Genomic DNA, 11,483 nt, shown 5'->3' with positions numbered 1-11,483 from the left:
TAACATCCTGCAAAGTATATTGTGGTCACCCTTTTAAGCATCTATACAGGCCAGTTGGTTAAGGAGAACATACCCACCTAAAGTGTCATACGATTCATACAGACTTCCTCCATTTAAGGATGCGATGTCGAGGTTACCCTGAATACATTAAATTTTCAGGAGACTTAAAAATTCATAATTATGTGCTTCCTCCTGATTGCTGTTAAAAGCTTTTGGTCTCCTTTGCTAAGGAAAAGCAAGGTGATATGCATTTAAATCAACAGTCAGCCTGGTCAGGTAACTTAATTAAAAGTGTTTCCTAATTGTATCCAGACATGTTTTCCTTGTGAGGAACTCACTTTCTGGACCTCTGTACCTTAATTCCACGATAGCAGTGGCTTCTGTTTTTGAGCACTTTGCTGTGTAATCAGTATTGCGGTTCTGCGGCCACAGAACTTGGACTGAAGCTCCAAAGGTGGTGGTATTTCCATATTCAGAAAGGATGTGCACACCTCCAGACTGGTAGCCCAACATAACGCATCTGAGATACTTCAGGTGCAGCTAACATTGGGTGAGACAGCAATTCAGGTCGTAGCCTGCTATAGGTCCCCATATGTCCCAAGAGTCACACTCTACATTCTTAAACACCCTGGAGAATATTAGGGTCCAACCTAACACTCTCATACTGGGCAACTTCAACTACCCCTCTATTAACTGGGTAAACTACTCATGTACCAATACACTTGCCCAACGCTTTCTGGAATTCATTAATTCCAATGCCCTGGACCAGCTCATTCTTACCCCCACTAGAGGTAACAACATCCTCGACCTGGTCATTACTAACACGGGCGACCATTGCTCTACACCAATAGTCAACTCCTCCCTGGATAGATCCAGTCACAAGCTAATCACCTTGGAAATCCACATCCCACCCACTCACCCCCCAACAAAGGTAACCTCCATGAAAAACTTCTCCAAAGCTAACTTTGGCCTCCTACAAACAGAGGTGGCTAACTTCACGGCACCCATGCAGATGGAAAATAGTTGCATGACCGCCAAATCATACACCAATGCACTGTACAAACACATACACAAATACATGGATCTCGCCATACCCAACAGAACTAAGATTCTCTCCTCAAAAAAAGGAACCAATCTGGTGGTCCCCTGTCATAAACAAACTCTACAACAGAAGGAGGAAACTGATGTGGAATAAGGTGAAGTCCCAAGACTGGAAAAAACTCCCTTATCAGCCTCAACAAAAGGTTGAGATCCCTCATCAAATCCTCTAAAGCTAGCTATGAAAACAGAATTGCAGCAGATAGTAAAGACAACCACAAGGCCTTCTATAGTTATGTAAAGAATCTCCATGGCAATACCCAAATTTGCTCTAAGCTACTGCACAATGGTACCTCCTATACCGAGCCAACAGATATTGCAAATATACTGGCGGACAGATTCAGTGCTAACTTTACCCCCCCCCCCCCAAAAAAAAAGGACAAATCACAATAGCAGTAGGTTGCCAGGCACCAAGTATTACTGCTGCACAGGTTAAAACAGCACTGTCCAAAGCCAAGAATACAGCTTCTATGGGACCTGACAGTATCCCTGGCTGTGTTCTACATAAACTACAGAGTGAACTGGCACCTCACCTGTGTGCCCTGTTCAATCACAGCCTCATCTCAAGCTTTGTCCCTACTGAATGGCACATTGCTACAGTCATCCCTCTCCACAAAGGAGGAGTGACTACACATCCTGGGAACTATTGCCCCATTAGACTGATGAGTCTGAGATGCAAAGCTATGGAACTCATCATCATGGACCTAATAAATAAGGATATAGCGAATCTCTAAACTCTGGATCCTACACAGTTTGGTTTTGTGAAGGGTAGATCATGCCTGCTCAACTTGTTTGACTTCTTTGAGTCAGTCACCAGAGCTGTGGATGAAGGTAAGATGGTTCATACAGCCTACCTTGATATGGCCAAGGCCTTTGATACCATTCCCCACTCAGGAATCATAGAAAAACTTACTAAGCTAGGCATCAACCCCTATATCACTAGGTGGGTTGCAAACTGGCTCACAGATAGAACCCACAGTGTGAAAGTAGCTGACTCCAAGTCAAACTGCCGACCAGTCATGAGTGGAGTCCCATAGGGTTTGGTCCTGGCTCCTCTCCTGTTTGGTATCTACTTCTTTGAAGTCCAGGCCAACATGAAGGGACTCTGGCTGACAAAGTTCACAGATGATTGCAAGTTGGGAGCTGTTATTAGCTCCCCACGTGATGCTGACATCCTACAGAAAGGCCTCAATGAGACCAACGACTGGTGTCAGAACCATGGCCTTAAGCTCAATGCCAAAAAAGTGTCTTCATCCCCTTTGGGAAAAACCCGATTCCCTTGAATTACCACATTGATTGCAATCCACTGAACACAGAAGGCGTTATAAGAGATCTGGGAACACAGGTTGGCAGCAACCTCTCTTTTGATCACCACGTTGCCACTGTGGTCAGAAAGTCCTTCGATGTAGCACATCTCATTACCAAGGGTTTTGCATTCAGGAAGAAAGAGGTCTTTGTCTCCCTCTACTCTTCCCTCATTAGTCCAATCATCGAGTACAATGCCCTATTTGACATGTACCTCACTAGACACCTGCAACAACTGGAGTGGCCGCAAAAGTACCTCACAAAGAAGATCCTAGGCCTTAAACACTTGTCCTATATGGACAGACTCAAAAAAACTCCAACTATTCTCTGTCTCATATCGCCTACTTAGAGGTGATCTCTGCTTGACTTACAAAGCCATGTCTGACCTAGCTCTGTTAGAAATGCTACATCTAAAGAAATCCCAATCCCTCCGCACCACACGCTCCAGAGACCTCAACCTCATTACCACAATCAACAGACAATGCTGGAGGGACAGGTTCATAACTCAGAGACTGCCCATGCTATGGAATAGACTTCCCATACGGTTCTACTGTATGTTCACGAATTTATGTTTCACCGAAACATAAATTCGCAAAAGTATTTACGCGAAAGTGCGTTTTAACGAAAATGCACTTTCGTGTAACTCTATTAAAAAAAACAACCAACACTTAATGTAATGCAGGGGGGGCAAGCCCCCCTGCGTCCCCCACACCGCCTTACTTTAATATTCTCACTCTGAGATTGCACTATAGTGGGGAAAAGGGAATGTTTCCTCATCCCCACTGCACCACGATTTCAGTAACAGTCCTCTTAGTTGTACATCAACACTAAATGTTGATGTACAACTAAGATAACATGCAAACGCATGTTTTCATTCATTTTTCCCTTACACTTCTATATTTTTTTAACACTTTATTAAGGGAAAGTGCATTTTCAATAAAATGCACTTTTGCATAAATACATTAGCGGATTTACGTTTTGATGAAACGAAAATTTGCTAATAAACAGTAGATCCTCCCATACATGTCAAGCAGAGCACCTCAATGGCCCTCTTCAAGAGAAATCTTGATGAGTGGATGGGAAATAGAAAATTCACCCCGGGGATCACTCCAGTGGCTCTGCTTGACAGAGGCACTAGGAACTAAAATTGGGTGGCACAATGCCAGGGTAATCCTATGGGCTAGGCTTGTAAAGGCTCCAGGGCCATTAGCCTAGTACACACCTGTGAACCTATGTATAATTAATATAGAACAGCTTCACTGCAGCTTGTTTCGTGGTGTAGACCAGTCCAGCCATAATTAAGACCTACCTGACTCAATTTCATGTAGGTTCCTGAGGGAGAGGAATGAATAGGCAACACTTACTTATTTCTTCCATAGGGAAAACTAACAGGCATGCTGCTGTGTGTCTCATCAGTTAATATGTTCCTGGAGGAGACTGGACACAAAGTGAGCACTATATACTCAACGGGAGCATTGTTGTCTGATGGGGGACATTATTTAAGGAAGTAAGTGCCAGCACCATGCTATATCCATTGCATGCCCACCCCTGCAGCGCTTACGCAGAACATAAGGGAAACGTTAACAAAGGAATCATGGGGTATGGCTGCCTAATGACCTCCAAAAAAGACTAATCAGCTAATCCACATCAGTGACTACATTAGATGGCAAATTAAACAGTGGCTATCTACCTCACTGCGACACAATTGTGGAACAGACATATGGTAGTACTGTAGTGTAGCTTTCTATCCTCTGGCATAAGGATCTGTCCTTCTCACTATACAAAGGCTTCATCAGTAAGACAATATGTTTAGCATGTGTTGCAGAATGCAAGATTATCTACAGATACCTAATTACACAGTGGTCTTTCAGCTTGAAGAGTATCCTACGCAGTATTGATTTTAAGCTTTTTACATGTATACATCCCACAGCACAATATCCTTACTTGCTACTCCTTATCCTTGCTGTAAGCTCCCTGTGGCCATTTTACATATGAGAGATGATAGGAATGTATTTATAGTTGTAATTCTGATTACCTCTACTATCCATTTCTGTTTCACTGTGCTCCTTTCTCAGTCTGAAAACACTGACATTGTTGCCCCCCCCCCCACCTGTTATATGAGAACAATGCAAGACTCTGTTTCCAAAAAAATCCCTGGATGACTGCCTATATGATCACCATGCTGCAATCAGCTCTTCCCTGGTAGGGAACAAATGACCTAGATTCACCGCAGTTTCACAGATTTTTCTCAAGCACTGAGGGGCAGCAGTCCTACTCTGTAACTGCTTAACACTCACACATTTACCCAAACATTGTCACATACTGGAGAAGATATTCAGGGCAAATTCTGGTTTTGATAACACAAGCTTTCAAGGAAGGATTAATCTCTATCCTACCTCCTAAACAAGGCTTTACTAACTGAGTGTCTTGTTTAGGTTAGCATAACACTGACCAAGCTTTTTTCCTAAAGAATGTAAGTGATTATTCTACTGATGCAATGATTTTTTGAATGGCCTGCCTCTGCCTTGTTCCTTGATAGAGTTGTTTTCTCTCAGGAAAGAATGGTGGAATGGTTGTATCCTCACCTCTTCTTCAACGTTTCTTTGACAATATCAATGAGAATTAAAGAAATCCCAATTCCTCAGAGCCACACTCTCCATGGATCTAAACCTTGTCATCACAATGAACAAAACATGCTGGAGGGGTAGGTTTCTGGCCCAGAGACTCCCCAGACTCTGGTATAGACTGCCCATACATGTCAAGCAGAGCGCCTCTTTGGCCCTCTTCAAAAGGAACCTTGACAGTTGGATAGGAGATAGGAAATTCACCCTAGGGATCATGTCAGTCACCCTGCTAGACAGGGGTCCAGGTAAGTAAATATTGTGGGAATAATAGCCAGGGAATTGTTATGGCTAGGCTTGTATAGGCCCTAGGGCTGATAGCATAGTACCAACCTATGAACCTATGAGAATAGAATGGCTGAAGGAGAGGTAGAAGAGTACTCCTGAAGAATATTGCTTGAAACATTACGGGGGCAAGGACTAGTTCTTACACAATTGCTGTGCTGACTGAGAAGGCATTCAAGATCATATGTCATGGTGGCACTTACATTACTCACCTATCTTAGAATGTCTCTGTTAGCACTCGACAGTTTCAGAGGTGCAGTGAAACAGCTAGGAACTATCCCTGAAATGAAGTTCAAATGGATAGAACTGTGTGAAGCATATGCAAATCAAACAAAAATAGAACAAAAGATAAGACAAGGTAACCAAATGATTTGATCCATATTACTTTTTAGAATTGTTTTGTAAGTAGTGTAGTGGGTTTTAATGGATGGCATTTTGCCAGCACCCACGTACATATTTTTTTTAGGTATAGACTCCCATGCATGTGCTTAGCAGATGGAATATTTTACAAGCCCAATACTCTGGTAAGTTTCCTTCCACCAGTTTAGGTAACATCCTACTTCTACTGAACCATGGCAGAGAGGTAATTTTTATGTTGTGCAGGTCACTGGAGAGGGCTGCACTGTATGACGTATACTGATAAGCTACCACTCTTTTTCAGGGACAGTGGGACCAAGAGAATTACAATGTGCTGCATATCATTTCTTTTGACGTTTTGTATGATTCCGTATTTTCAGAAAGTATAAATACCAAACATTCCATTTGGAAGTGCTAGGACCATGCAAAGAGACACAAACTAGTTAGCATGGACTCTGTTCTAACTTTTGTTTATATTTTCTTTACATCACAGTGTTTTAAAAAGTGCATTCTTAACAATATCAAAAACAGAAAACTAATATTTTTAATATTGCCTGCAACATAATACCATCAATGTTTTGCCTTGTAGACCGCAGCTGCTACGTCAGATCAAAGAACAACAACAACAACTGGAAGCTTTGTGGCACCAGTGAATTCCTTGCAGGTGGTGATACAACCAGTGGCTGGACTGGCAGGAAGTCCACTAATTCAACAACCTTGTGTGCAGGCAGTGGATGCCACTGTAAGTAAAACCATGATCATGGATCACAGTATCAAATAAACACATATTAACTTCCAGCAACTGTTTATACTCACAAATCAACCTTACGAAATGCAAAGAAAGCTTGTGGTAATTAAAGAAGGGAAGCACTGAGGAGGGATAGGCTTGTGCAGTCAAAAAACAATATTTAGATTTTACCACGGTATCTGCAGTAGCCAGTAATAGATCTGTTGGCATTAATAGTTATTAGAAAACATGCCGTGTCACTATTAAACTGTTGAACATACCCAACAGAAAAAATAAGATTTGTCACAGAATTTGACATTTGTCACGCCATGTCAGTAGTTCTACAGAACACATATTTACATTGAACAGGTTCCTGTACTTCATTTAATAAGTGCTCAGAATATATATTTTTTCATAATATCAAAGTTTATGAATTACAGAGAAAAATGCTACATGAACAGTATGAGATGTGTTATGTACATAAGACAAAGTGATAGATCAGGTTATGTAGCAGGATAAACCAAACATTTTTTTTAATTTTCCAAATTTTTCCAAATTACTTTGCATCATTCAAGACTCATGGCACTGACCATTTGGACACAGAACAGTGTGGAGGCGTGACTGATGGTAAATTACTAATCTTCAAGGCTGTACTGTTACTCAGTTAACAGGAACAGGTTTCATCTTTTTAGCTCTTCCTATCCTCTGGGGGGCACCTGTTAGGCCTGCTTTTCAAACTAAACTTAAGAGGGCTATCTCTTCCTATGATTATCAAGCATCATTAACATCAATAAAGGAACATCTGTAAAATGTATAAGTGGATTTTCCTTGTCTAGTCCTTTGGCATTTGCTTCATGGATGAGCCCCCCATGAAGGCCTAATAGCTTTATCAGGAGAACATTCAATCCAATTATTTTCTAGCATATTTTGTTTAAGAAAAAATTATATTTACATAGTGTGCATGTTTCTTTCTAGTTTGTTTAGAAGGTATTATTATACCCCTAATCTTTTACCAGTCAGGAATTTATTCCATTTATTATTTTCTAGCAATTTATTTCTCTTAAAAATCATTACAGCCATGGTGCCCATGTGTTCACCCAATATGCAGGAGCCTGAATCTAGAAAGTATTCCTGTGAAAAGTGAACATAGAACATTAATATGTTATATGCATGCAGTGTCTTAGCTGACACTGTTATGACAGAAATATGGCTCTTTTGCAAGGTCTTTAATGGACAACCTTGCAGTAGTGACAAAAAGGCATCTGAGTCCACCTGAAGCAAAATTGGTAGCCATTGCCGTGACATAGATAAAGCCCTAACTACAGCCCAGGTGATCCAGGTTCAGTTAGCAGCATGAACATTTGAGGTACTGGCAGGGAGGGATGGGCGTGTCCATCCAGGTGGGGAGGGCATTCATCAAAGATGCTCCCTGAGTGGAGATGTTGCCAACAGAGGGGAGCAGCCCTTGGACATTGTCAACAAATGCTGGAGTGGGAACTGGGTAACAAGGGTAGAGTATACTATTACTCTCCCCTCAGCAGCAGAAGCAGTGCACTAGCACCATCCCCAGGATGCCCTTAAGATACATACCAGCCCCTGATCTTTCAGAGAAGTCTGGGAGAGGAAGGAGGAACAGGTAGACCTGGTGATGAATGGGGGCACTGGGATGTCTGGAATGGAGAAGAGAAAAAAAGAAGAAAAGTTCTGCTGCTTCTTCTTGCCATATGAAAATGAATAATAAAGAAACTGGGGCTGGGGTTGGCATAACGGTTAAGGCATTTACCTCACAGGCAAGTGATGTAGGGTTTAATTCTCACTAAGGAAATTGATTAAAAGGGTCCATAAGTACAGCTTAGCCTAGCACTTACCTACAGACCTATAAACCAATTACAAGTAGTCATCATTAACAACACAGTAGTATTCAAATTCAAACAAGTGAGAAAAGTTCTCAGGAAGAGCCATTAAGCATTGTTCTCTAGGGTGATGACCTCTTTGTGCTGGTACTTTGGTGCCAAATGCTGGTGGATCAACTGCACTGGCCCTGAAGTTGGGTATGTTGACCACTGTCACAAAGTCCTCAGTGCAGGGCTTCACCAAGGAGTTCCTGGAGTCTGAAGGTGAGGTGACCATTCACATCTTCGAAACACCCTCCCACCCCACCCCCATCCCATATACGTGTTTTCAGGTTCAGAACAACAGATCTGATAATGTTGCTAAAACACTTTATGAATGTTTCTTTCATATCTGGTGCTGATTCCATCAGTGTAACTTCCTTGATGCCCATGGGGTGTGTAAAAACCTGCCCTATCTACAATTTAAGCCCTCCTTTGTTGTGTTGCAGTTATGATAGGCAGTGGATCCTGATAACATCGTTCAGAGTTGTGAAGAAACTCTTGAGTATCTCAGAAAGAGTTTATCTGTTTAGCTAGGCTTTTAGGTCATCAGTCAGACTAATTAGCATAGCTTGTCAGAGTCCAGCCCAGGAATCAAAAAGAGCCTGGGGAAGAGGGTCAATCTCACCAGCTTTTCTGGCACCTTTCACCTTTGTTTGTCTCCTCTTCTTTATCCTATGATAAGGAATATACTCATAATGCCAAACAGCTGAAATGCCAAATGGCATTATGAGTATATTCCTTATCACAGGATAAAGAAGAGGAGACAAACAAAGGTGATAAGGAATATACTCATAATGCCAAACAGCTGAAATGCCAAATAGCATTATGTCAGCCATAAAAGGTCAAGACTCACATTGCTGTAAAATTTGTCTCACATTCTATGCAGGGGGCAAGCCCCCTGCACCCACCCATGTGGGGCACTGTGCCCTACACCCCCTGCTAATTATACCAACTCTGAGATTTCACTACAGTAGAGAAAGGGGAAAACACCAGTTCCTGCTCTACCTCGACCTCATTAGCATTTTCAGTTTCAACCGTTTGCGGTCGAGGTAATGCTGTTCAGCATTTCAGTCATTCGGCATTATGACTGTAACCGAACAAGAAGCCAGGAGTACTAGCACCATCACTAAAAGATTTGATCTTTGAAGAACATTTATTAGAGTTGAACAAAAATTTTGATATTCTGAATCAATGGTGGATAAGGAGAAGGCTAAGATGGTCCAGCAATTTGACCTCTGCATATTCCATCTCAGGTAGTTTGTCTCCCTCTTTTCTGTCATTGTACCAGCAATAAAGCAGTCATGGATAATGCCTGACAAGGTTCAGGTTGTAAGGCACTAGGTTAACAAAAGAACCTCCTGTCCAAGAGTGATAACTTTTAATTGCTGCATAATCACTTTATCAACTTTGAGTATGGAAGACCAGGTTTGTCAAAAGGTCCCCAACCATCTGGCTGAAACTCCCTACCAATCCTGTCCAAGGCAATCCTGCAGGGGATCATGTCAGGGAGTTTAATACTGTAGGTTTTCGGTGTTCCAGGTTTCAGTGTGTTTTCTTGTGATTGTTGGATTTAGCATTACAAGGCTTGATATTCTAGTAGTAGAGCAATCTAGTGGTGTAGTAATTCAGGTTCAGCTTCAACATCATAAATGAATATACATTCGGGTACCCAAGTGAGATTCAGTAAATATAATGAATGTTCTCTGAACAATATCTCACATCTTTGGAAAAGCAGAGATGCATCTGTTCAGTGCTGAAAAAATGGGGAGCAGGAAACTGCTTCCATCTATCAGCTATATGTGGCACTAAAGCCCTGACAGCAGTCCCTTTATATGGGGGGGGGGGGGACAGTTACGTTTAGCATTAATCAAAATAGAGCAAGAAGTTCCAGCACAGTCAAAATCCTTTAAGCCATCAGGAACAAGTTTCTACAGTGGCCCAGAACATTTCTTACTACCTGCTTCACTGCTACTTGCCAGCTCTATAGGAAGTGATCAGACTTGTCTCTCCTTCAGCTGTACTATATGGAAAAAATATATCAAATGCCTTGGAAATTCAACGCCTGAAGCAGTACCATACTCTGAAACTTTTGGGAAAATCATCCCCAGTTCTTCTAATCCTACCCAACTTGGCCCAGACCTCAAAACAAACACACACAAATACAAATACATGCAATTTTGCAGGGATCCTAGTGTTTTCTTGCTTATAAAGACAGTCAAGCCGGTGCTGCCAAAACAATAATGCAGATTTTATTTCTGTTTTTCACCAAGTTAAATAGAAAAGCTTTGACTCTCATTTCATTTTTAGATTTAAAATGTTCAGCAGCTTCATTCTTCACAAGAAGTTTTAAGATGGTGGCCATACACTGCATTCTTTGAAAAGATTGATTATGCATTGCATATGTTGTTGTTGTTTGTCTTTCGGCTTTTTCCCAGTAAGGGGTCGCCACAGCGGAACTCCAGTCCGCTAATGATTGGCAGTAGATTTTTTTATGAAACTCTGAGGTGCCAGCTCGACACCCAACCTTCAATTAAGGCACACCCATTTACACACACATGTCTTTCGAATGCTACCCAACCGCGGGGAAGACATGCAGACTCCACACAGAAGGCACTCCCAAGCCACGGCGAGAATCGAACGGCAGAACCTCTTGCTGTGAGCTAACAACGCTACCGCCGTACCACCGTGGCACTGATTATGCATTGCATATATGCGTTCTTATTGCTTGCCTGCCTACTAACATTGAACCAGTACACTTTGGGTTTCTTCACATTTCCTTAGGAGATCAAATATTTTAGATCAGGACCATACCTTGCGGCTTGTGTTCTGCTCCACCTACTTTTATAAAGTGCTGAAGTCTAGTAGCCCAACTCTCCACAGGTAGAAAATCGATTAATTTCCATACCTGGATTACTGACTTCGCACAACACCCCAAGAGAAGTATGATATGCACATCAGATAAATAAACTGAAACTCTTTTGTCTCCTAGGTATAATGGCCTGCTTCCAAAAATCACATCTGATTTCCTCCCAGATATTTTTATTTCTTTGTTTTAATGCTGATTGCTATAGAGGGCATGGTGTTCCTCACACAGGAGTAATATATACTTCCTGATTTAAACCCTTGGGAACTTGGCCATCAGTCACACTACTTCAGCCATATTTTTCCTGAAGGCCCTGAACCTCTAGGTAGTTG

General features: G+C 41.8%; 1 protein-coding gene across 1 annotated transcript in view; it reads left to right on the top strand.

Annotated features, from left to right (window-relative positions):
* Positions 1–11,483, top strand: part of LOC122798278 (fibrocystin-L-like) — a 399,773-nt gene that overhangs the window by 295,919 nt on the left and 92,371 nt on the right. Inside the window, exon 15 of the mRNA XM_044067090.1 lies at positions 6,256–6,408. Within this exon, the coding sequence (XP_043923025.1) occupies positions 6,256–6,408 (153 nt within the window). The remainder of the gene's footprint in view (positions 1–6,255; positions 6,409–11,483) is intronic.

The sequence above is a fragment of the Protopterus annectens genome, chromosome 3.part1, assembly GCF_019279795.1.
Source record: "Protopterus annectens isolate FY-2018-M chromosome 3.part1, PAN1.0, whole genome shotgun sequence".
Lineage (NCBI taxonomy): Eukaryota > Metazoa > Chordata > Ceratodontiformes > Protopteridae > Protopterus > Protopterus annectens.
The sequence above is the reverse complement of the archived record's forward strand: the minus strand, read 5'-3'. Positions and strand labels throughout refer to the sequence as shown.